This window comes from Leucopleurus acutus, assembly GCF_964270905.1.
Source record: "Leucopleurus acutus genome assembly, chromosome: 7".
Lineage (NCBI taxonomy): Eukaryota > Metazoa > Chordata > Mammalia > Artiodactyla > Delphinidae > Leucopleurus > Leucopleurus acutus.
In genome coordinates, this window is record NC_139150.1 from 1111521 (window position 1) to 1136481 (window position 24961).

At 67.0% G+C, this 24961-nt stretch overlaps 2 protein-coding genes across 3 annotated transcripts; one reads left to right on the forward strand and one right to left on the reverse strand.

Moving 5' to 3' along the window:
• Window positions 1–340: 340 nt before the first annotated feature.
• Window positions 341–13455, forward strand: AGPAT2 (1-acylglycerol-3-phosphate O-acyltransferase 2). 2 transcript variants are annotated; one of them, XM_082842378.1, is made up of 6 exons: window positions 345–654; window positions 9136–9269; window positions 9695–9870; window positions 10113–10208; window positions 11870–11942; window positions 12743–13455. In XM_082842378.1, the coding sequence occupies exons 1-6, from the start codon at window positions 473–475 to the stop codon at window positions 12916–12918; spliced, it is 837 nt and encodes a 278-aa protein (XP_082698504.1). In that variant the 5' UTR covers window positions 345–472; the 3' UTR covers window positions 12919–13455. The 2 variants fall into 2 exon arrangements, with proteins under 2 accessions (XP_082698505.1, XP_082698504.1); XM_082842379.1 differs by lacking the exon at window positions 10113–10208 and having other exon boundaries at window positions 341–654.
• A 563-nt stretch (window positions 13456–14018) lies between these two features.
• EGFL7 (EGF like domain multiple 7) lies at window positions 14019–23682 on the reverse strand. Its single transcript, XM_082842651.1, has 10 exons — window positions 23528–23682; window positions 21984–22061; window positions 18029–18150; window positions 17668–17784; window positions 16573–16688; window positions 16267–16362; window positions 15969–16133; window positions 15320–15384; window positions 14584–14746; window positions 14019–14377 (listed from the first exon to the last, which is right to left on the reverse strand). The coding sequence occupies exons 3-10, from the start codon at window positions 18106–18108 to the stop codon at window positions 14355–14357; spliced, it is 825 nt and encodes a 274-aa protein (XP_082698777.1). The 5' UTR covers window positions 18109–18150; window positions 21984–22061; window positions 23528–23682; the 3' UTR covers window positions 14019–14354.
• Window positions 23683–24961: the final 1279 nt, after the last annotated feature.

The following is a 24961-nucleotide window of genomic DNA, read 5'->3' on the forward strand; positions in this document are numbered from 1 at the left end:
CGTCCTCGGCCGCCTTTGGAGCCGCGGTTTGGGGAGGGGAGCGGTGGGTTAGGGCTCGGAGGCGGTGCCCGCGGGCGGGGGGAAGGCGGCCGGCGGTGGGGACCTGCGCGGTGCCACGGCCCAGGCGACCCGCTGCGGGGATGCGGGGGCTGGGGAGGGGCGCAGGGCCAGAGGCCGGAGGCCTGGCGGCAGGGCACGGGCAGCGTCGCGAGCGGGGCGGGGCGAGGCGGGGCGGGGCGGGGGCGGCGCCGGGCCGGTGGCCCAGCGGCGGGTGTGGACGTCGCGGGCGGGGCGCACCTAGCCTCTTCCTCGCTCGAACTACGCTCGCCACCCCGGCCGCCCCGCCCCGCCGCCCTCGCAATAAGGGGCGCGGGCGGGTCAGGGCGAGGAGGAGGGTCGGCCGCCGCCAGCACGCGGCCGGAGCCCGGGCAGGGAGCCGGAGGCCCGCGCCGTCGGGGCTCGGGGCGCGGCCATGGAGCTCTGGCCGTGGCTGACCGCGGCGCTGCTGCTGCTGGTGCTGCTGCTGCAGCTGAGCCGCTCCGCCAGGTTCTACGCCAAGATCGGCCTGTACTGCGTGCTCTGCTTCACGGTGGCCGCGGTGGCCGCGGTCATCTGCCTGCTGCGCCACGGCGGCCGGACGGTGGAGAACATGAGGCAAGGGGGCCGGGCGGGGCGGGGAGAGACACCGAGGCGGGGGCAGCGCCGCGCGGCCGCCCGCTTCCGCTTCCCTAACTTTCCCGTGTCCTTTCCCTCCTTCCTGCCCTGCCCGCGCCTCTCCCGGGCTCTCGGACCGGCCGAGGGGAGAGAGCGGGTCGGAGAGCGCGGCTGGGGAGGCGGCCGAGGGTGGGCCGGGGTCCCCGGAGCCGGCGTCACAGTGTCCCCGCGCCCTGGCCCCGGGGCCCCGGCCAGGGGCAGGCACGGAGGGATGTAAACAGGTCTCGCCTTTGGCGCCGCGCGGGGAGTGCGGGGTGCGGGCGGCCCCGAGAGGAATGGGGCCGGGCCAAGCGGGCAGAGGCTCGGTCCTGCTTCCCCGCGGGGAGAGTGGGCCGCCCGCCGTGCACCGCCCCGCCCGGACCCGCCTCCGCTCGGGGCCTGGGGCGTCCCTCGTCTTCTCTCCGCCACCCCCTCGCGCCCACCTGCCGCGGGCGACGAGCGCACTTGTGCTCGGCACCGGGCCGGTTCCCCTTCCCTTTCCTTCCGCTTAGGAAGGTGTGGTGGCCCCGCGGGGGAGGGTGGGCGCGGAGTCCTTGGGGTCTAGCTTCTGGGTGGGAAGAACGGGTGGTGGCTGGGACGCCCCCCAGAGTTGGGGAGCTTGGAGTTGCTGGGGTGAGGGGTCAGGCTGGGCTGACCAGAAGAGTCGGGGGGCCTCTCTTGGGTCAGAGGCTGGACTGGTCACGGTGGCCTGACAGGGGGCTCCTTGCCCTTTCTCCCAGTTTCCGACTGGGAGGGTCTGTTGTTGACGTTCCTCACTGGCTTTTGCAATGATGACCCTTGGCTGTGCCTGGTGTGGGCATACTGTGGTCCCCGAGGCCCTTGCCATCCACATGCTCACAGGGCAGTGGGTGAGGGTTCCTGGCTCTCTGCCGTCCGTCCCTGTCCTTGTTCATCTGGACGGACTGGCCCACACTCAGTGGGTCCTCCGGGCCCCGTTTTCAGGAGTTCGTAGCTCCTGTGGCTCCAGGAGTGGAGTGTGGCCTAAGCGTGGGGAGCCTGGTGGCTGGGCCGTGGGTCTCTAGCTCCCCGCCATGGCCCAGGCCAGCGTCCCAGGGAGTCCAGACCCCAGGGGCGGCCCACTTGTTGCCCTTCCAGCCGTCTTCTCAAGCAGCCGACCCTCTGGGGTGCGGAGGGCCTGGCCTGAGACTGGGGATCCCCTGCAGGCAGTGGGCTCGCAGCCAGTCTCCATTCAGCACCTGCTGGGGACCGGCCTGGAGGGGCAGGGGGCGGGGGTGGCTGCAGGCAGCAAGGGCTGGTGGGCTCCCTGGAGGAGGTGCTGTCCTGGGTTCGGTGGGAAGCGAGGCTGGAGCAGGTTTACAGCAGGTGACAGGCGTTCCTGGAGGCGGCCCTCCCCCTCCCTGGCTCAGTCTTATCAGGTGGCCTCTTCACAGGCGCTTCCTTGTCTTTCAAAGGCCCAACTCGCTCTTCCAGGCCTGGGCTTCAAAGCTGCTTCCTGGCGTCAGATCAGAAGTCACCAACTGCCCTTTCTGACGCGGTAGCGGGACGGGCAGGCCAGCCTGACCAGCACTTGGCGCTCCCTCCGGCCCCACCCTGCCCAGCCCGGCCCTCCAGCCTCTGCTGGCCGGCTTCCCTCAGCCCAGAGCCGGGCTTGGCCCCCAGCCTCCCCCAAGATTCCGGCCAACTGGGGCATCGTCTTCAGGACCCTGAATCGTGCTCAGGAGGAAGCTTCCTGCTGCCCTTCCCTCCCCAGGGCAGCCCCCGACTCAGGCTCTGCAGAGGGACCAGGCCAGGACATCAGAGGTGCTGTGTCCTCCCCAGAGAGGGGCGGGCCTGGGGGTCCGGGAGCCCACAGCCTCCTTCCCCTGCACCCCCAGGTCCCACGGGGCGGGTCACAGTGATGACCCCCAAGGCTCCCCAGTGATGGCAAAGAGAGGGGGTAGGGACGGGGTGCCTTGTGAACAGGAGTTCCCCAAGGCGTGCATCTGTGGGGGCGGGGAAATGCAGAGGAAGGGGAGTGCCCTGTGCCTCGAGGCAGCCAGCCCAGGGGCGGGGCCCAGGAGGGCGGAAGTGGAGGTTGGGGTGCTGTGTGGACAGGCTTCAGGCCCCGCCTGGGACCCCTGAGCACCGTGGGTGCCTGGCTGCTCCCCCTCCAGTCCCACCCTAACTTCCGGAAGGACTCTGCCCACCATCCTCGACACCAGCCTCTCCTTCCATCTCCTGAGCCCACACCATGCGCCACGGATGCCTGAAGCTTGGGGACAGGGTCTATTACGTGTTCCATTTTACAGACGAGTCTGCAGAGAAGCAACGCAGGCCTCCGTGGCGGGGAGTGGGGAGATGACTGGCAGGGCCCCAGAGCTAGGACATGGGGCCCCGGGCTGCAGACCCACTGAGCGTGGCTCCAAAGTGCACGCTTTTCATCTTTCCTCCGTCTCCCATGGCATCAGGGGCTGGGGGCAGCGCCATGGCTGCTTTGGGGCTGGAGACCAGGCTCGGGAGAATCCCTGAGTTCCAGGAGGGGCAGCCCCACCCCACCTGCCCCCTCACTCTCCCATGTTCCCCGTGAGCAGCCGCCCCTCCCCATGATGGGGCTCCGGGTGAGCACCCAGGGAGGCCTTCGCCATTGAGTTGCGAGTTCTGAGTGTGCAGGGCAGTGCTGGGAACTGAGAAGCAGAGGCAGGCTCCGTTCTGACCAGGCTGTGGGCTGAGGCCAGGGACCCCTCCCAGAGTGGCCGGGTCCCGCGTTCGGGGTGAGGCTGGCGTAGCAGGTCCTGTTTCCTCGTCCCAGGGGCACATGCCCTTATTACACCCATTCGACGGAGAAGAGAGCGAGGCCCAGGGAAGCGGTGTGTGTTAGAACTGGGTTCCCTGCAGGATCGGGAAACCTAACAACAGCGGCCTAACCCGGGGAGTTTACTTTTCACGCGTCACAGGCGACCAGGGCAGGCAGCCTGGGGCCACGGAAAGCTGCCGGCTCCTCTGGCCTGTGCCCCCGCGTTCTCGGGGTCCAGCATGCCACTGTTACGGCAGGACCTCTGGGGACTGAATTGCCACTTCTGCGTCCATCCTAGTGGCCGGGACCTGGGGGACATAGCTAGGCTGCGGGGTGGGGTGGGGGGCAGGGCAGATGGAGGCCCCCACCTGCTCGAAACATCGAGGACGGGCATCACTGCAGCCAGGGGCGGGGGGCTTGTCGATGCCGGTCAGGGTTTGAACCCAGCACTGCCAGCCACTGCGTGGCCCTGGGGGGGGAGGGGGTGCGTGGATGCAGACAGCGCTGTCGGGGAGCCGCAGCACCTGGGGGCTGGCCTGGGGCCCTGGTCTCACAGGAAAGTCTGCCCTGGCTTTGCTTGCGGTGGGATAGTGAGGGGCAGAGCCTCCCCTCTGGGTGTACTTCTGCGGGCCCAGGAAGCAGAGCTCCCGAGAGCCCTGGACACTGCTCACGGCCCCGCCTCCTTCCAGGCCCCTGGCGTTCAGCCCACTCCCGCGCCCCTCTTAACACCTCTGGGCACCTGAACAGGCTGGAGCCCCCACCTCCTGGCCCCCTCTGTGCTCCAGCTCTCGTGACACTTGGAAAACATTGCTGCTCTGCCAGGTGGCCCTCCCAGGACCTCCTGTCCCCTGAGCAGATCAATGGCTCTGTGCTGCCCTCCTGGCAGGGCCGCTCTGAGCAAACCCCATCACCCCCTCCCTTTCCGGGGGCAAAGCCCGTGGGGTCTGGCTGAGGTCCGGCGCCTCTCGGCCGAAGCAGCTGCCAGGTCTCCCCAGAGCCACCTAGTCCGAGTCCAGGGTCTGAGGGCAGAGGTCAGCAGGTAGCTCAGACCTGACCTTGAACTGCTTCCCAGCCGCCCGGAGCAGGTGCTGTGGCCGGAGGAGGATCCTCTCGCTTTCATTTACTTTGGGTCCTTCTGTCCTGCCTGTGTCATCGCCGCCGACACAGCTGCTGTTTGCGGAGGGCTCCCAGGGTCCCGCAGGTGTCACGGGTGTTCCAGCCGCATCTCGCTCAATCCCTCCACACCCTCCCCCTTTCACGAGTGGAAATGGAAGTTTAGGGAGGTCAAGTCCGTTGCCCAAGGTCACAGCTGGTGAGAGGGAGTCAGGGTCTGTCTGACCCTGAGCTTGGGCCGGGCTCAGGTGTTCTCGGGCGAGCACAGGTGGTCCAGGGGGCCTGGCTGCCAGGAGTTCGGCCTCAGCCCCCGAGTCTGCAGCATTTATGGTGCTCACTTCTAGGCGGGCGGCTTCTTCTGAGAAAGACCCAGGACGGGCCAGGAAGTCCCCTCTGCTTAAGGGGGCGGCTGCCCCTGCGGGCACTTGGAAGGAGCCCGTCCTGGGGGCCACCTGCCTTGCTATGGAAAGCTGGCACCAATCACCTACCTGGCAGCTGTCCGCAGTGCTTCTGGAACCTTGTGCCATGCACTCAGCCCAGCCCTGGGCCACCTGGGCTTCAGGCAACCTTAGCTCCACCCCCAGGGAGGCAGGACATGGAGTTCAGGGCTGGAGGGTGTGGGACAGGCACCCGTGACCCCTGCTCTGCTCCCAGTAGGGGAGAGGAGGGAGCAGCTCCCAGACTCCGCGGCCGAGGGGCGGGGTGCTGGGGTCAGCTGGGTGTTGGGGCACAGAGGGTGTTGGCGCTCAGGATGAGGCCTGGGCTGGGCAGGCAGGGCAGCCTGGGTAGGGTGGCTGCTTTGAGCTTCCTGCTGGGAGAGGATGACAGAGCCACTTGCAGCCCTGCTGGGGGTGGGGTGGGGGCCCTAGAGCCCCCCAGGGGAGGAGGGGGAGCGCTCAAAAGGAGCTCGAGACTCCACCTGACAACCCTGCAGCCGTCACCCCGCCTCCAGCAGGCCCTCTGCTTGACACTTTCCACACATTTTTCAAAAGTCAGGTTTAGAGGTGGGCTCGGCCCATCCTGGCCTCCCTGCTGTGTGACTTTGGGCAAGTCACTTAACTCTGCTGAGCCTGAACTCCCTCACCTGGGTGTAATGAGCGTACGACCTTGTGGGGTTATTGTCTGACCGAAACCAGACAGTTAACGTCTGTCTAGGTGCAGGCGTGGCATGTAGCGTTCAGGAGATGCTGGGCGTGGCTGTGGGGTGTCTGTCCCCGTGGTTAGGCGCGTGCTGCACTGCAGGCAACGACAGACCGGCTCTCCCTGCCTGGGCACTGGAGGGGCCTCTGCAAAGCTCCATCTGCTTCCTTCTTCTTCAAGGAAGCACTATTAAAATGATAATAGAGGGCTTCCCTGGTGGCGCAGTGGTTGAGAGTCTGCCTGCCGATGCAGGGGACACGGGTTCATGCCCCGGTCCGGGAGGATCCCACATGCTGTGGAGCGGCTGGGCCCATGAGCCGTGGCCGCTGAGCCTGCGCGTCCGGAGCCTGTGCTCCGCAACGGGTGAGGTCACAACAGTGAGAGGCCCGCGTACCGCAAAAAAAAAAAAAAAAAAAAAAGGATAATAGATACTTTCTTACCACTTTTACAGAAAACCTTGAAAATATGGGACATTAGGAGAAGGAAAAGTGGGCACCCACGTGCACGCCGCCTGCAGGGAGTGACCGGTCCCCTCCCCTTGAGGAACATCCGTTGCCTCTTTCCTCTCCCGAGATGCCCCTTTCTTTCCCAGCTTCCTATACTCACCCCGCGGCTGTATCTTTTAGTTTGTCTGAGAGCAATTATTTGTAAATGTGTGGAGAGTTGCTCTCCCGCAGCATGTGGGGCAGCCCTGGGCCTGTCTGTCCGTCCTGGAGCCTTTGGTGTGGGGGCTCTGCCTTGGCCTGGGCTCCCAGCCGGAGTGGGAGAGGCGGGAGACAAGCAGCAGAGCCGCTGCAGAGGGCCCCTGTTCAGCTGAGTCTTATACGCAGCATCTTCCACAGTTCAGACAAGACAAAACAAAACACCTACCCGTATACAACCGATCCCTTAAATGAGATACAGAAAGAAAACCTAGGAAAGTTCTGGAGACGGATGGCTGGGGGCGGCTGCACAGCAATGTGAATGTACCTGTGCCGCTGAACCGGACACTTACAAATGGTTTAAAATGATACATTTGACGTGTATGTCACCCCAATTTTTAAAAAAGAAGGAAAACGGAGCCAGCAGATGCCACTACCAGAGAGAAACACCGTCCTTTCCAGATGTGGCCTGGGAGGGAAATGCAAACGCTATGTAGTTATTAGGAGTCAAGGGAACAGGCCTGGCAGCAGATAAATACAGGTCTTTGCTGTTTTCCTCTGCCACCTCTCCCCACGGGGCACGCGGAGGTGTTTTCGGATTTCCCTAATTCAGACCGCGCCTCACACCTGCTTTAGGACCCGTTGCCGGAAGAGGACTGCAAGCTCAAGGGGCGCAGGTCTGTCCAGGGCTTTTGCCACGTGCTGCTAAGCTGCCCCCCAGAACCTCTGTGGCCTCTGACTTCTGCCAGCAGCCCTCGGGCCATTTCCTAACACCAGGCCAACACCTCCCGTTACCAGGCTTTCATCTGCCAATCTGAAGGAGGAAGACGGGGTTTCTTGTTTCAGTCTGCATTTCTTTGACTGCCGGTGAGATTGCGTGTTCCCGTGTTTATTGGACACACGCGCCCTCTCCCTGTGCCCTTCAACCCTCGAGATGACCCGAGAAGCTGTGTTTTGCAGCTGAGCTGCCCGAGGCTCCCCAGCTGAGACAGCCAGTCAGTTCTCCAGAGCGTGTCCAGCCTGGCAACCCCTGAGCCGGATGGGGACAAGCGGGAAGGTCTGGCTCGAGCTGGCCGAGGCTCACAAAGCTGAGGAAGAAGCCCTGGCTTCCAGATCCGGGGAAGGCGGGCCGGTCTGACTGTGAGAGCAGCCCAGGCCCAGCTGCTTCCTGGAGCCTCAGTTTCCCCGTCCGCACCACGCGGTAACGTGGGGAGCTAGGCTTTGTGAGCTGGATACGAGCCTGCCTTTCAGACGCAAGAGGCAGATCCGACAGGGTCCACTCGTGAGCGCCTAGAGGAGACAGATCCATAGAGACGGAGAGTGGACAGTGGGGCCGGGGCTGGGGAAGTGAGCGTTCAATGGGGACAGCGTGTCAGTCAGGGAAGATGAAAGAGTCCCAGATAAGGGGGGACGGTTGCACGACAATGTGAGTACACTCGACGCCACTCAACTTAAAACGAGTTGAGATGGTAAATTTTATGTTGTGTGTATTTACCACAGTTTTAAAGACCTGAGTGTGGCTTTGGGTCAAGGGCCCAGCTCTGAGTCTCTGCTCTATTGAGGGCCAGCTCTGAGCCCAGGCCCTTCCGGATAAAGTGGGAAATCCCTCCCTTCCGGTCAGGACTGTGGGGAGATCAAATGACCCTGCTGTGTGCGTGCGCGCACACACATCTTCTGGGAGAAGTGGAACAGTTCTGGGTCAGGAACCCTTGGGTCACTGGGGCCCACCCTCAGCCCCCTGCCGCCCACGGATGGGAAGGACCCAGGGGACCTTCCTGAGTTGCAGAGGAGTGACCTCAAGCCTCGGGCTCCGTCACCCCGAGCAGGCTGACCCCTCACGGGCACCTGTCTCTTGCCCAGTGTGTGCAGTGTTCCCGCAGAGCAGGGGGCCGGGGCCTCCCTTCTCCCTGCCGGCCAGCCACCTGCAGACACCGTTCCCAGGGGCATGCCCGGTCGTGCCTGCCTGTCGAGTGTGAGAGCTGCTGGGCCAGGCCTCTCAAGGTCACGAGTGCCCAGGGCAGCCTGCTGCTGGGAGCGGGGCCCACACACATCCTGGCTCCACCGCCATCCTCATGTGACCTTGGGTGTGTCTGTGAAAGGCGCTGGGGCGCTGCGCTGTGGGATGCAGGGGAGGAGTGAAAGCCTGGCCGGGCCAGTCTCCCCAGCGGTGGAGACTGGAAGCAGCCTTCAGCTCCTCGACAAGGTCTCCGCTTGGTACCCATGCTTTCTTCCCGGTGTGGCTCTGCCTTGAGGGGATGTTCACTTCCCGTGAGTGGGGGCCCAGCCTCCTCTGCAGGGGCCTCTCCACGTCGGGTGCTTTGGTCGCTGACACGTCTGAGAAGGGAGCCAGCCCGGCCCCGGGGGCTCTCGGCCTTCAGCCCCGTCCAGCTGGGCGCCCCCCCGGCTTGTGGTGACGAGCAGGGGTGTGGGGTGAGGGCTGGGTGGCAGGTGCAGGCCTGGGAACGCAGACGTGGAAGGAGGCGCCCTCCCCACTGCCGGGCGTCCAGGCCCCCAAGGCCTTGCTCCTGTGTGACCCAACCCTCGCTGGCTGGGGTAGCAGGGGGGCAAGGAGGCACTCGCCATCCCGTTGAGGGGTTGAGGGACAGGACCTGAAGGTTCTCCGAGGGGAAGGCGAGCTCAGGGTCAGCGGCCAGCCTGCCAGGGCGGGCGTGGGGGTCCCCGTGCTGTGTCTGTCTCTGGTCCTGCACTGGGATGACCCTGCCTAGGTCTGCAGGCGGAGCCTGAGTTACAAGGTGGGTGGTGGCCTCTGCTCACGGCCCGTCTCCCCCTCAGCATCATCAGTTGGTTCATCCGGTCCTTCAAGTACTTATACGGCCTTCGCTTTGAGGTAAAGGGCCGTCAGAAGCTGGAGGTGGACCGCCCCTGTGTCATCATTTCCAACCACCAGAGCATCCTGGACATGATGGGTAGGCCGGCTGCGGAGGGCTTGGCGGGAGGGCCGGCCCTTCCCAGTTGCCTGCGGGGAGGGGGAGGAGGGGGCATGCTGCTTCAGTTGGTGGAGGTTGGGCCCCGAAGAGCTGGCAGGTGAGGGGCAGATGCGGACCGCGGACCTGTGCTCCCCTCCAGACACAGGCCTGCAGCTGGTAACAGGAGACAAGACTTCCTATGCCTGGCGCCGGGCTCGGGAGCCCCGCTTCAGCACCTTCCCTCTGCAGGGGAAACTGAGGCTGAGGCCAGGTGATGCCCAGGTAGCCAGTGGGAAGGCGTGACTGGGCCCAGGCCTCTTGGTGGCCACGGCCGAGGGCCAGCTCGCTCCTCCTCGGGGCGGTGGCCACCTGGCTCTGAGGCTGTGCTCTGTCTCTGTCTCCCCCGCCCCCCGCCCCGGGCTCAGGCCTCATGGAGGTCCTCCCCGATCGCTGCGTGCAGATTGCCAAGCGCGAGCTGCTCTTCCTGGGGCCCGTGGGCCTGATCATGTACCTGGGCGGCGTTCTCTTCATCGACCGGCAGCGCTCCAGGACGGCCATGACCGTGATCTCTGATGTGGGCAAGCGCATGGTCAGGGAGAAGGTGAGCGCCTGGGGCTCGGGGCCTGCTTGGTGGCGTGAACGCTTTTGTGCTGTCGGGACAGCCCGCGAGCGTGACTCCCTCTGGCAGAAGGAAACGCGTCTGTAAACCGCATACAGAGAAGCCAGGCGCGGTGCCTCGGCCGTCGGCGGTGGTAGCGGTGGTGTTCCCGGCTGCGCGGCGGGGCTCCTTGGGGGTGGGGGCCCCCGGGGCACCCCCTGACCCGCCTCCTGTCTCCCCAACAGCTCAAGGTATGGATCTACCCCGAGGGCACGCGGAACGACAGCGGGGATCTGCTGCCTTTCAAGAAAGGTGCCTTCCACCTGGCCATCCAGGCCCAGGTACGCCAGGGCCGCAGCCAGGGGTTGGCTTAAGGCTGAAGGTGACCTCCTGGCCAGGCCGAGGCCACTGGCGCTCCTGGACCACCTCCCGCTGGGCAGGCGGCAGGGCCTCCCCCCACCCGGCACCTGTCCCTGACCAGCTAAGGAGGGCAGGGCCGCTTTACCCACTCTGAGCGTTAAGGCTGGCGCCCGATCCGGCCCAGCGCTGCTAGAATGATACTCGTCGCCATCCCTGTGCCTGGAGCCCCAGCACCCCGCTTCCTAGCTGGCCAGGCGAGGGGCCTGCGGAGGGAGGCTGGGGTTGGCATCAAAGGCGGAGGCAGGAGGCCTGCTGGCTGAGCTGTCTCCGGAAGGCTGTGCTGGGCGCAGGCCCCCAGCACCCCTAGCTGGGCGTGGGCGTGGGCAGTGGCTCGGGGGAGCGGGGCCCGCGGCGTGAGGCAGGGTCGGGCCAGAGCTGGCGATGGGCCAAGATAGGTGAGCTGGGAGCCCTCCACGGGACTTGATGTTTTTCTGGTCCTTGACTTGTAGGGACGCAGTTTGTCCTAGAGGTGTCCTGGGGTCTGGGGTGATGGCAGGAGAGGCTGGGGCACATCCGTCCTTCGGGTGGGGTCTCCTGGTAGGTGAGGGGTGCCCTGTCTCACCCCGGCCCTGTGCTGGGGAACTTGTGTAGGGGAAGGCAGCCATCGTCTGGGGTCAGAGGAGGGGGCTTTCATCCTGCCTGATCGGAGTCAGGGGGGCAGCTGGGCAGGGGTTTGCTTTTTCTCCTGTCCTTCACCTGTGACAGGTGGCCTCTAGCACCCCCTGGTGGCCCTGAGCAAGGATGTGAGAGCCCTCCTTCCAGAAGCTGCCAGCCAGTGCCAGGCGGGTGTGGGAGCTGGAGCGTGGGGTGGAGGGGCCCCGAGCCGGCGGTGGGTGCGTGGGGATGGGGGCGTGAGCCTGGGCTCTGCCCAGCAAGAGGAGGAGGACACCCCCGACACAGGCCTGGGACTGAGGTCACTTCCCTTCGCCGGGGTCGTGGAAGAGGAGACAGGAGATACCGAAGGAGCTTTGGGGGGCCGGGGGCAGCAAGTCTCAGCCAGGAGACCGGACGTCGTTTGCTGTCACCCCTCTCCCCGGCCCCGGGTTGATGATTACCCCCAGGTGCCATTTCCGACATTGGCATCACCATTGGAGTCACCATTGGACTCAACGCTGGTGTCTTCCAGGAATAGCCTGCCGCCTCCCCTGGCTGGAGCTGCCCCGTCTTCCCTGGGATGGGGGAGAGGTTGGGAAGGGAGGGGTGGGCAGAAAGACCTCAGTTACCTCCTCTGGCTAAACCGGACAGGGCCCTGGTCAATCTTAGGACCCCGTGAGGAATGCAGAAGTGCATTCTATGGATACGTGCCAACCCAGAAAGCCTTCCTGGAGAAGGGGATGCTTGAACGAGGGTGTACAGGATGTGCACTCTGGGCCCAGGGCGGGAAGGGCGTCCGAGGCCCAGGGGTCAGTGTGTGGAAGCGCCCTGGCGCAGGATGTGGCCACAGGGACTCCTGGCACCAGCCCCAAGGTGGGGGCAGGCTGGCGGCCAGGCAGGCCTCTCCCCAGAGCTCATCCTTGGGGATCAGGCTGGGCTGGGTGAGGGCTCCGGTCCATCCTCAGGCTGCCACGTCTGCCGTCCCCAGGTGCCCATCATCCCCGTGGTTTACTCCAGCTTCTCCTCCTTCTACAACTACAAGACGAAGCTCTTCACCTCAGGTACCCCCAACCTGTGCACTCGCCGGCCCACCTGTTCTCAGTCACTGCGACACCCGTGCCCCTAAGAGAACAGTTCCCGTTTCTGGGTGGTCACTACAGACCCCTGCTACTCAGTGACCGCTTGGGGAAGGACGAAGGGAGGGAGGGAAGGGTCTAGAGTCCCAGGCTTGAGCTGTGGGGAGACTGAGGTGCCCAGAAGGTGGGCTCCGTGCCCAAATTCACACACACAGGCCCGGGCTGTGCACACGGCCCCGGGGGCCTTGAGGTGGCCCCTTCCTGTGCCAGGGTGGGCTTCTGAGCCAGCGCATCCAGGCCTAACTCTCGGGGGCAGCAGCCTCCCGGGCACCCCCATGCCCCCCAGCCATGGAGCTTGGTACCTCCCCCCGCCCTTCCCTCCAGACCCTGCACAAGGGCACCTGGTGCCCAGGTGGGAAGTGGGGTCCAAGATAGAAGCTGCCTCTGCCCACCTCTGAGGCCCCGAGGCCGCCTGAACCGCTGTGGAGGGTGGGGGTGGAAGGGAGGGTGGGTACCTTCTGGGGGAGGAAACGTCTGGCCCCTGGGTGGTCTTCACGGGGGAGCACACACGTGTCCACACCCACTGAGAACATGCTTGGGACTCGTGTGTGTGACCGTGTCGTTATTCTCCACTAAAAGCCAACCACCCGGGACCAGGGTGTCTGGGGAAGAGCCCGGCCCGGCCCCTCGGGAGGCTCTGCGGGGGAGGCTGGCGGGCAGCCGAGGAGAGGAGGGGCCCCCCCTGGAGAGCCCCTCAGGCTGCTGACGCCCCCCCACCCCACCAGGAACCATCAAGGTGGAGGTGCTGGACGCCATCCCCACCGCTGGCCTCACTATCGCCGACGTCCCCGAGCTCTTGGACACCTGCCAGCAGGCCATGAGGGCCACCTTCTTCCACGTATCCCAGCTCCCCCGGGAGAACGGGGCCCCTGCAGGGCCCGACGCCCAGGCATCCCAGTAGCCGAGGCCCGGGGCGGGGCAGGACCTGGCTAGACAACGGACAGAACGACCCCTGCCCACCAGATATCACTGTGTCCCCTCCCACGGCTCCCCCAACTTTCCTCGGGCCCTGGAAGCAAGGGACCCCTTCCTGTCACTGGCCTCAGGTCCAGGCCCCTGGTGTCCCTGCAAAGGAGAGTCACCTGGAGCCCCCCAAGCTCTGAGGGCAGGGCCTCACCCACCCTTGTGCCTTCGGGGTCTGGGTGTGGGAGTGGGCCTGGGCCCCGATGGGCTGATGGGGCGGGGCCGGTCTGCCCAGCCCCCACCCTCCTGCCTGGGCTTGGGGGGCACAGAGGCTGGATCTGGGGTCCCAGCCACGGCCTGCATCAGGCTCTCGGAGAGGCGGGGCTCTGGGGGGCCAGGACGCCTAGTCTTATGCCACCTGGGCCTCAGGGCGGCCAGAAAGCAGCGTCTGTGGCCCCCACCGGCCTTGGGGAGCGAGCCTGCTGAACTGGTGCTGCGCTCATCATTGTTTTTTATAAACGAACTCTTGGAAGTACCTGGTGAGTTGTGGTCACTGGGGGCGGGCAGGGCTGCCCTCGCTCGTCCTCCCTGGGAGGAGTGTGGAGCGCCAGCCTCCGCCCTCGGCGGGGCTCCCTGCCAGGGCCTGGGCCCACGGTCATCCTGTAATATTTCTTCCACTGGGGGTGGCAGGCGTGCCCGGGGTCAGGCAGGCACTTGGGAAGGAGGCTGAAGGTTTGCTCTTCGGCTGCTGGCTAGGGGTGGGGCCAGCTTGTGGGGGGGGCGGGGCGGGGCCAGCTTGTGGCGGGGGCGGGGGTGGGGCCAGCCCGTGGGGGGCGGGGCGGGGCCAGCTCGTGGGGGCGGGGCGGGGGCGGGGCCAGCTCGTGGGGGGGCGGGGCGGGGCTGTCCCTGTGGCCAGCGTCACCTTCACGAAACCACCTGCTCCAGCTCCTTTTGAAGAGGGGGCCACGACCCTGCCTAGGAGGGCCCAGGGGGCGCGCTGGCAGCCTCCTCCCTCCCAGCACGTGGTGGTCGGCCGGGGGAAGCCCGTCGGGTTCAGAATGTTCCTGCAATCCATCCACGGACACAGCGGCTCAAGTCTTATTTTATTCTGACGATGATCAGGGCTGCCTGGTGAGCAGCACAGGGGCCAGGCCCTGGGCAGGAAGCCCTCGTACCTTCCTCAGCCGTGGGCCCACCAGGCCCCCAGAGCCGGCTGCGGGGGCGCAGGGGTCTGGCCGGGCTCTGCTCACAAGGCCAGAGTGCTGGCTGGGCTGGGGCTGGATTCGCACAGGAGGGCCCGCACTGCCCCCTCCCCGCGCGGGGCAGGGGGGCCTTCCTGGTGGGAGAGGTGGCAGGGCAGGGCCCAGGGCAGGGCAGGGTGGGGCCGGTGTCCTCGGACTCTTGGTGGCCAGAGCGGGGGCCTGGGTCGGACTGTCACACCTCCTTCTTGCAAGAACCTATGTGTGGAAGGGGTGGGGCTGGGGTCAGCAGTGTCCGTTCCCCACCAGCCTCCGGCCCAGTCAGATCTGGCCACTCGGCCTGTGGCTGCCCCTCCCTGCACCCTCTGGCCTCTCTGGACAGGAGATGGCCCCAGCCTCGGGGGTCCTAGGCTACCAGAGGGGGACTCTGTGGGTGGGGAGGTCACAGGGACCACGGCACTCACACGAGCCCAGCTGCTCCTCCAGGAAGGAGATCTGCTCGCTCAGAGAGTCAATGCGGTCCAGCTGCCGGAGGGAGTGGGCCAGGAGGCTGCCCGGGTCCGGGAGCCCATGCTCCAGGGCCCGCGAGGCCAGGCTGTGAAGCGGGGTCAGCACGAGCTGCAGCTTCTAGGGGGCAGGCGGAGGGCCCGGTGGAGAAGGGTCTGTGTGACCCTGGGCCAGCCCCTCACCCTCCCTGTTCCACAAGGATTTAAGGACAATAGGGTGGCCAGCAAGGGCACCGCCAACCCCCAGACTCAGTTCTAGCTGCAGGGCCCTGGACGTCCACCAGAGTGAGCTTCTGCACCAGGAGACCGGGGCAGGGGGCGGCACAGACGGATGTCACACAGGCCAGCCTGGCCAATGGTCCCTGAGGCCTGGGACCCCTGGTTGGAGGAGCTAGGAGGGGTGGGCAGGGGCTGCCGAGGGGTCTCGGGCCAAGGACCCTGCGGAAAGGCCGCAGGGGCACTCTGTCCCTGCAGGGACAAAGGCGGGGGTGGGCTGGGCCGAGTCCTCGCTCTCTGTGGGGCCCCGCCCCCTCCTGTCCTGGCATCCCAGACACCGTCCGCTGCCCCTGCCCAGCATGGCGCCCAGGCCAAGGGCACCCTAGGCTGTCAGCAGCGGGGAAGCCTCCCGCCCAGGGCTCCCCCACTGAGCCCTGCCCCCATGCTGAGGCCCCCGGGTACCCCGCCCAGCCCTCACCTGCTCTAGCACGTCCACCCTTGACTGAAGCCTCTGCATTTCCTCCTTCACCTCACTGCCCACTCCTGGGGAGAGCCGGGTGCCGAGTCAGGGGGGCCGGGCTCGCATCCCGACGCGGGGCCTCCAGCCTCTGCTCCAGGTGTGAGGCGCAGCCCCGGGCACCGGGTTCCTGCCCCAGCTGTTGTGGCGAGTCCTCCCCCAACCTTGGGTCCTGGCCGTCCACCAAGGCCATCCTCCTGGTCCGGAAGGTGGCTCTGGGCAGACGCAGCCTCACCCCACCCGCCCCTCGGTGCTGGGGTCCCCGTCATGCTGAGGGGCTCCGGGCTGAGGTCCATGCCGCACTCTCGCTCTCGGTGCCGGGCTGCCAACGGCGCATTATTACTCACGGTACGAGTTTGAAGTGTCACAGCGCGTACCAAAAGTAATAATGTCCCGTCACCAGCGGAGGGAGGTGCTGTGTCTCCAGGCTGCCCAGGCAGGGACACATGGGCGCCTTCTTCCACTCCGGGCTGAGTTGAGGCCCTCCCCGCGGTCCCCGTGGGAAGCCACCACCCATCCACCCTCCAGTGCGCCTGTCACCCCCACCACCTCGGGCCCTCCCTGCCCACCCCCCAGGTGCATCAGCAAGGGGGGCAAGCGGGGAGTTTACCTGTCGCGGGGTTTGGGGCCACCCTGGGGGCCCCTCTCCCGGGCAGGCAGAGTGCCCCGTCCACAGATGGGCTGTGCCCCTCCCGGCACTGACACCAGTAACTGCCCGCGGTATTGACACAGCGCTGGGGACAGCCGCCCCTTCCAGCCCTGCACTCATCCACGTCTGTGGGAAAGGGTTGTCAGGCAGGGGCGCCCACCCTGAGCCCCCTCGAGGCCCACCCATCGGTGGGCTACCCAGGACACACAGGAGGTGCCCGGAGGCCTCCTCCCCTCTGGGAGGGTGGAAGCAGCCTCACCTGTCTGGCAGGTGTCGCCCTGCCATCCTGCAGGGCAGTGACAGCGGCCGGGCTGGACACAGCTCCCCCCATTCTGGCATGGTGGCTGGCATATTGCTGTGGGTGGGTGGGGAGGCCTGTCACCAACTCAGGAGGGTCCCCAGGGCCCCGCAGGGTGGCAGCCAAGGAAGGGGTGCCGTGCCGGAGACGCTCATTCAGGTTTTGAGAGACAAGCAGCTGGTGCTTGGCCCCGGGTCTGGAGAGCAGGAGGGACCGCTCCCTCGCTGGGTTCGACTTTAACTGACCCCAGGTGCCAGGGGCCCGTACCTGCTGCACAGGACCCAGGCAGCCCGCTGGTCCTCTTCCAGCCGGGGCAGCAGGCATAGCGAGGCCGGGCGGGGGCCGGCCCAGGGCTGCGGCGGTAGGCAGTCCTGTAGAGGGTCCTGCGGGATGGGTGGGGGCAGCTCAGAGGGGCCCCGCCCTCACGGGGGGGCCTCAGTGGTGCCACTGGGTCTCCTGAGCCCCGGCCAGGGCGTCCCCAGCCGCTGGCCTTCCAGGCTGGCTCCGTCCCCGTGCCCTCCAGAACCACAGGAGCCGTCTCCCCCAGCGTGGACAAGGTCACCCAGGGGTGCCCCCAGAGGTCCTCTCCCCCAGGGATGGTACCTCAGGGTCACAGCACAGGCCACCTCCCCGGCCCAACCTGCCGTGCTGAGCAGGACCCCGAGGCCTGGGAGGAAGCCTGGCTGAGCCTGGCGTGGAGCAGAGGTGGCACCCCGGGGGGGGGGGGGGGAGCCTCCTGTTCTAGGGGCGGGGATCTAGGCGCTGAGGGGGAGGGGCTTGCCACACCGTCTCCCATCCCCGACCAGGGAGGTCTTCAAGCACCTCAGAAAACAAAATCTTTCAAAGCCACATTCCCACAGCAGAGAACCAGAGATGCACGCCCCTCAACTGGCACAGACTGGGGCGTCCTAGGTGCTGGGGGCGGTAGGACCTCCATCTGTAACTGCCGGGGCTGCCATGGGGAGAGGGGTGCCCACTGGAGCCCCAAGGGCAGGGCCAGGACAAGGAAGGTTTCAGGGAGCCACGCGGGTAGAAGACTGCAACCAGCGATGCTGGGTGGGGGTGGGAGCGCCCTCAAAGTGGAGGGGAGCAGACGGGGGGGTGAGCCCCCTAAAATGAGGGTGGGGAGAGGATGCACCAGATGCCCTCATAGCAGCTGATACTTGAGGTCACAGCGGTAGCTTCCTGAGTCGGGACTGCCCAGGTTACAACAGGTGTCAGTCTCCGCCACCCACTCAGACGTGGCCTCGGCAAGTCCCTTCACTGCTCTGGGCCTCAGTTTCCCTTCTGGGGCGCACTGCCCTCCCAGCCCCGGGGCTTGTGCGTGGCAGATGGGGCCCTGCGGCGGCAGGCGGCGCTCACCGGTAGGTGCTGCAGGCTCGGTACCCATCGCAGGTGGTGAGGAAGGGCTGGTACACACGCTGCACAAAGGACTCGGACACGGGGCCCCTGGGAGCCCCGATGACACACACCCTGCGGCTGTGGGGTGATGGGGGCCAGAAAGTCAGCGGGGGGGCTCCCAGGGCTGTGACCCAGCCCCAGAATCCCAGGGAGCCGGAAAGTGGGGAAGGGGTTTCCCAGTGTCACCATGGGAAGGACCGTCAGCAGGAGCCACAGGGAAGCCTCGGCTCCACAAACGCCGGGGGCTGCCCTGGGGAGGGGCCGGGGGCTCCCCGCCGCACACCCCACCTCCCGAGCGCCCAGAGGCCGCGCCCTGGCTCACCCAGGCCGGTAGACGTGCTCGGTGCCACCCGCCGCCAGCACCAGGAACCAGAGCAGGAGCAGCTCCTGGGAGCCCCACATGGCCCGTGTTTCCGGATGGAACGGCCTTCTCCTCAGGATGGCCTGAAGCGCAAAGCACAGCCCTGGAAGTCCCTCTGCAGATCCCGCCTCGAGCCCGTGCCCCTCGTGGAGACTGTCCTCTTGGCTCCGTGACACCTGCCCAGCTCACCCACTTTGTTGGGACCTCTCACCGCAGCGGCAGAGCCTCCACGGGCAGTGTCAGCTCTCCCCACCCCCATCCCACCTGGACAGGGAGGCCGGCCCCTCACCAGCCACATACAGCCCGCCCAGGGGCCACAGAAGGGCCACGACATCCGGGGTCTGGGAACAGAAGCTGAAGCCCTCGCCTGGGGAGAGAGACACCTGCGCAGCGCTGGGCTTGGTCAAGTTCACTGGGGAAGGTGGGGGCCCAGGGCGGGCATCTGGACTACGTCTCCGTCCCCTGGCTGGATTGGTGCCCTTCCCACAGGGCAGGGCTTGTACTCCCCGCCTCAGTCTGCAATTGGGGTGTTAGTGGCGGGGCGGAACCCCCCCCCAGCTGGCTGTGCCCTTGTGGCCTTCAGTGATCTCACGTGCCAGACGGGGACCCAGCCGTGGTGGCTTGGGGGTCCACTGGGGTGCAGGTGCCCAGCAGGCAGGGGCCACTATGGTCCTCCTCAGGGTGGGGCCGGGGCCTGCACTTAAGAGGGGGTCACTCCCCTGCCGGGGACTAAACCGCTAGTGCAGACAGCCTCCAGGGCTCCCAAGACAGTGGGCACCCAGATGGTGGGGGGACTGGAGCAGCCCCCCCACACGCCAGTGGAGCCGATCACCGTTCCTGCCCTGGCTGTGGATGGGAGCTGGGGAGGCCCAGAGAGGGATTCCCGGGAGCCCCCAGCGGGGAACTGATGGTCTGCAGCAAGCCCAGGGGACGGGGGCGGGGCTGCTATCCGTGTGCACAGCCAAGGGTCTGGGGAGCTGGGAGCTCTCTGCTCCCGTGCTCCGGGCGCCCCATCTGAGGTTTCCTCCAGGTGGGCTGAGCCTGGCCCTGCAGGCCCCCCCGCCACCGCCCGCGCGAAGGAAAGGGCACAGGAAGGAGATGAACTGGTGTGTGTGGTGGGGGCGGGGAGCAGAGGCTGGGTACAGTCACCTCCCTCTCTGGGACTCTGGGACTCACTTTCCTCAAAGACACCACTAGGGTCTCGGAGGCCCCTCCTCTGGCTCCTCTGGTTTACGGTCAGTCCCATAAACCACCATGAGCATTACTGAGCCCCAGATGCCCGCCCAGGCCCACCCAGAGGGAGGCGACGCCACGCCTGGGCCACGCGCGGGTTCAGCTGGGTGTTCGGGCCGTGCTCTTCCCACAGCACCACGCTGCCCTGGGCTGGGCAGGAAGGCAGCTGCACGAAGGCTTTCCTGCACCTCCTGTTCTGTCACGGGCCTGAGAGGGGAGGGCTGGGTGGCCAAGCAGGCAGAGGCTGCAGCGGGCAGCTGAGGTGTTGGACTTAGTTTTGGGGCGGCGGGGGTGTGCTTCTTAGCTGTTTCTGGGCAGGGACATGTCCTGCCAGTCAGAGTTGGCTCGGAAGATGAATTCTGGGGGGAGCGCACTGTTAGACAGCGGGCCTGGTGGTGGTCCAGGCAAGAATGGAAATGGTGGGGACAGGTGGTCCTGCGGAGTGGGCCCTGGGAAGGCAGAGGTGGGCCGGGGGGCTGGCAGGGCTGGGCAGGGGCCTCCGGGGTTCCGCACACCCTGAGCTCTCCCACACCGGGCACCTGGAGGGCGGTGCATCTCATGCAAATGTAACTGTCCTCCACAAACACCCACCCCAAGCACCTCCCCAACCTATCGGAAGCTGGTTAGAAAGGAAATCGTGCTTTTTAAAAGAAGAGAGTTGATTTTTGAAAGTCACGCTTTTCCCCTAGGCCAGAGGAAGCCGATGGCGCTGGCCAGCCTGTGCTGGGCTGGCAGGATCTCATTTCCCTTTGGTGTTACAGCCCTGCTGGGGCGGGGGGCCCGGGCAGGGCGGCTGTGGTACCTCCAGAACGATAAGCAATAATGTCCCATCCCCTCTGAGTGTCTGCACGAGCCCTGCCACCACCTTCCCTCCCACCTGCCCCGGGCTGCCGCCTCGCTGCACCCACCCGGGGAGAGTCGTTAGCGGGAGGGGCCTGACTCCACCGCAGGGCGATAGCCCTGGGCTCCCCCTTCCACCGTGAGGGGTGCTTTGGACGTTTGGATGGGCGGGGGTGGATGCGGAGAGGCGGAGTGAGATTACAAGACTGATTCCCTGGGGGTGCGCCCTCTCCACCGCCCACCCCACGTCTCCCCTTCCCCCTGCACGGCCGGCTCCGTGGGGAGTGGGAGCGAGGGTGGAGTGACACGTCCCCCCGCTCCGCCACCGCAGGGTACCGCTGGCCTGGGCTGCGGGGTCCGGGGCCCGCGAGGCTCTGAGTCAGGCCCTGGGGGAGCCGCAGGGCCCGGATAGGGGGATGAGGGGCTGCGGCGCCCCACCCCTCCCCCGCCCGGGCCCCCCCGCGCGGCCCGGCCCGGGTCACCTGTCACCAGCAGGGGGCGCCCTTTCCCAAGGCCGCTGGGCCCATTCTCCGGACCCAGCCGCGAGATCCGGGGCCGGGCTGGGGTTCGGGTGCCCGCGCGGCAGAGCCCGGCGCTCCCGGCCCGCTCACCTTTGGGCTCCCCGCGGTCGCCCTGCGTCGCCCCCCAGCTCCGCGCGCGGCGAGGCCCCCGCCCCCAGCCCGAACGTTGAACAGACCCCCGTCCGCGGCCGTCCCCGCGTCCCCAGCCGGGCGCCCCGCTCCCTCCGCACTCACCGCCCGATCCAGGGCGCGCACGCGCCGCTGTCGCCACCGCGCAGAGGGGCCCCGGCCCCGCCCGCCCGCCAACCCCGGCCCCGCCCCTCCCGGCCCGCCCCCGGCCCGCCCCCACCCTGGGTGGGCTCCGAACGCCCGCCCGCCCCCATTGCGCAGGTTGGGAAACTGAGGCCCCGCGGCGGACGGCGCCCCGGGGGCCGTGCAGTGAGTCAGCTGGAACCGGGTCTCCTGACGCACTACCCGCCTCCGAGCGCTACTGCCCCTCCCAGCCGGCTCCCGAGGACGCAGGGCTGAGCCGGCAGCCAGGTGCCCGGAGGCCGCATGGGGAGCCCGCGCTGGCCGCGGGTAGCTAGCTCTCGACTCCCCTAGGCTGAGCACCGACTCCCGGGGATGGCCGTAGCACCCGGGGGGCCAGCTCCCTAGGCACCAGGGGCTGGCTAAAGCTGACCGCTGCCCTGCAGCCACACGCGGGGTGGACGTCAGTGATCCCCCGGCTCATAGCCGGTACTTCCAGAGCTCATACAGGTGGGGGCGGGGCTCGGCAGAGCGCCGCCGGGTCCTAGGTGTAACACCGAGCCTCCCTCCCAGCCAGTGTGCCAGGTTAGGGGGTCTGCCAGGCTCCCACCTGGTGCCCCCTTTGTTCAGGACAGTTGGGACCACCCCTGAGTGCTCTGCAGGCCTCCAAGGAGTCCCTCAAGTGCATGGGCACCACTGGGGGCTCCTGGGCCAGTCACCTCTCCTCTCCAGGCTCCCTCTCCACATTTGCAGCATGGGCTAAAGAGCCCCATGTGGTGGAGTGGCCAGCAGTGCCCAAGAGACAGCAGCCGGCACAGCTGGAGCCAGGTGCCCCAGCCCCTCCTCCCCTGGGGCACCGTCACGTCTGCACCAGCGTGTTACAGCCGTTAGTGCGCGTGACACCCTGGGCCTGCGCCTCTCGGCACTTTCTGCCCTGGAACTAGAGCCCAGGCCCTGTTCGCCTAAGTGCGTGTGTGTGTGTGTGCGCGTGTGCACGTGCGCACACGTGTAAACCGTGCACGGGCCCAGCCAGGCCCCCTGCTGCTGCCCAGAGCATCACCTGTGGCACTCACCTGGAGAAGCAGTCTCCCTCATGCCCCGGACACTGGTGGCAGCGGTGGGGGCTGCCCTTTCCCCTCCTGTGCCGGGGTCTGCGGATCAGAGACATGGTGTGGGTTAGCGCACAGCCTTGGTCACCGTGACATCCAGGGGCTGGGGAGGGGGACGGGGCCGGCCTCCATGTGGCTGCGGGAGCTTGGCCTGCACTTGGCCTACAGACCCCCACCCCTCTGATGGCCAGAGACGAACGGGCCTCTCAGGCCTGCCCACACCCTGTTGCCCGGGGGTCCTGAGTCCCGGGATGGAAAGCTCTGCAAAGCCCGGGGTGTTGGGAGGGCATCCTGCAGGTTCATGGGGAGGGGGGCCCTCAGCTCGGGGGGCATCCGGATCAGGCCTACTTTGCTGCACAGGAGGTAAAGGAAGGGAGGGGACACGGGAGGCTCGACAGGAGCCCCTTCCTGGACCAGGGGCCCCCGGAAGCCCCTGGAAGATGACCTGAGGGTGGCTGGGGTGGCGGGGGCTGGGATGCCTGTGACTGTGAAGTGGGGGGTGGTCCCTGGCGTGGCGGTGTCTCTCCCCCCACCCCCAACCCAAGCAGGCAGCCCCAGGCAGTAGAGAGTTAAGGGCCAGGCCCAGGGGGACTGGAGGGAGAGTTGCCCTGCCCTGTTCCCTGCCCCCATCCAGTCCCTGAAGCTGGTCACTTGACCCTTTGACCTCAGGCCTGGGCAGAAAGGGGCCTGGCGAGCTGCGTGGCTGGTCCTCGCTCCGCTGCTAAGCTGGGCGGACCATCAGCACCTGCTTTCTCATCTGGAAAGTGGGTGTTTGTCACACAGACTGCTGGGGTGGACGTGACAACAAGACTGTCAGAGGCCAGGAAGGGCCCTGCCGCTCGGGGACCTGGGCGGCTCTGGGTGGGGGGGCTCCCCTAGGCTGCAAGGGGAGCCAAGAGAGCGCCCGCACTGTGCCACACCAAGCTGTCCCCCCGCCCGCCCCCGGCCAGCGCAGCAGAAGAGGAGCTCCTCCTGGGGCTGTGCTCAGTGCCCCCCACTGGCATGGCTCCTCCTGGCTCTAGATTTGGCTTTGGGGTTCCCACCCCTCACCGGCGCCCCTCCCCGACACCCTCGGGGTGCTCTCCCACCCTTGGGGGACGATGCCCTCGGGACACGCAGGTCACAGAGAAGAGGGGCCAGCTGAGGTGGCCTTACTGCCAACCCCGGGGGCTTCCCTGGGAAATCAGAGCGGGCGCGGGAGGGCGTGCGAGGCGCAGCGAGGCCGCTGCGCTGGCTTCTCCGGCCAGGGGTCACAGCAGCTGCTGGGCTGCCCAGCGTAAGCGTCAGTGTCGGGCAGGCCAGACTGGCATCCAGACTGTGCCACCCCCAGCGGGTGCCCTTGGCCAAGGTGAGGATGGCACTGATGGGGGCATGATGCGGTGGCCCCGGCTAGCGGCGCGCAGACCCTCGGAGCTCGGCCCGCAGGTGCCCGCGGTCCACAGAGCCCGCAGAGGGGCGCTCGCCCTGCTCTCCCCCCTCCCTGCCCTCCAAGGCCGCCCCTGCCCTACCTGGTGCTGCCCTGGGGCTGGCTCGGCCATGGCCACCACTGCTGCCCCCTCAGGCCAGGGCTGGGCCCTACCCCTTGCCGGCCGCCTTGAGGCAACTCCCGAGGCCGCCTGCCTGTCCTTTCGGAGGCCTCCGTCTTGGCCATGGGGACGGTGGACTCGGGGCAGGGAGGCTCCTCCCGGAGCGAGGAAGGGCGGCTTTTTATGCTCCGTCCCCGTGTAAATCGGGGTTGGGATGGGCCCTTCCCAGCCGGACTTCCTGTGTGTGCTGTCCGCTGATAACGGGGATCTGTCAGTGAACAAACAGGAGGCCGAGGGGCGGTGGGGGGCCGCCGAGGGAGGGCCCGGGCCCAGCGGCGGGGGCAGGGGTGGGGGAGCTCTCCCCGGGGACCAGACTGTAATCCTGAAGCAGCCAGAGACGGTGCTCAGGCCCAGCTGCAGCCTGGCTGGTGATGCTGGGGCCCAGCTGGGCCCAGTGTGTGACAGAGGTCATGGCTGGCGCACAGGGCCCTCCCAGGGCCGTAGGTCCACCAAGCTGGTGGGACCACATTAGTGCGGCTCCATGGAGGGGGCCGTTCTTCCCGTGACCCCCAGGGCGTGCACCTGCACCCCCGGGTGTGTGTGCCAGGGCCCGGGGGTGGGAGCGGCCAGAAGAGAGCTGGGGATGGGGCTGGGTGGGCTGAGAACAGCCCGCTCTGTGAGTCCCTGGGGCCTAGAGTGGCCATGGTGGGGGGTGACGGAGAGGGGCAGACGTCATCTCAGAGGCTCAGGCCTTCTCTAGGAATGGGGTGGTGGGCCCCCTACTCCTGGGCGTGTGCAAGCATGGGCGAAAGCCCCCAGTCCTACTTCCAGGCCCCTCTTCAGAGGAGGGCAAAGCGCGTTCCCAGGCCCCCTCTCCTCCCTTGGCTTCCAGAGGCTGAGGGGAGCCTCTAGGTGGCCAAAGGGGGTGCTCCTTCAGACCCTCCAGGTGGTCCAGCCCCCCAGCTCAGACCCGCAATTTCCTCATTTAGGCGGTGCTGGGGACCCGCAGGCCGAGCACCTGTTGCCACGATGCTAGTTGGCTGGGTGCCCAAAGGAACTGGGCAGCTACCGAGGACACACCTGGCTGAGGGCTCTGAGTGAGCAGCGCCCCCCAAACCCCATTGTCCTCGGGTCTGAGCCCTGCTCCGGGGTCAGCACTCGCCCACCCACAGGGGGGACCCTCTCCGACTCTCTGGCCTTGAGCATCTCTGCTCAGCCCTACCTCCCTCCGGCCCCACCCAAATGGATTTCCCGGCCAAGAGGGAGGCTGGAGCAGCTTGGGAAATTCCACCCCCACCCCCCCACGCCCCCGAATGCCTCCGAGAGCAGGAGGGAAGTCTGCCCGCCCTTCTGGCGGGTCTCAGTGGTCAGCAGGGACTGCTCCCTTCCCCGCCCCCATAGGAGGGTCTCTTGCAG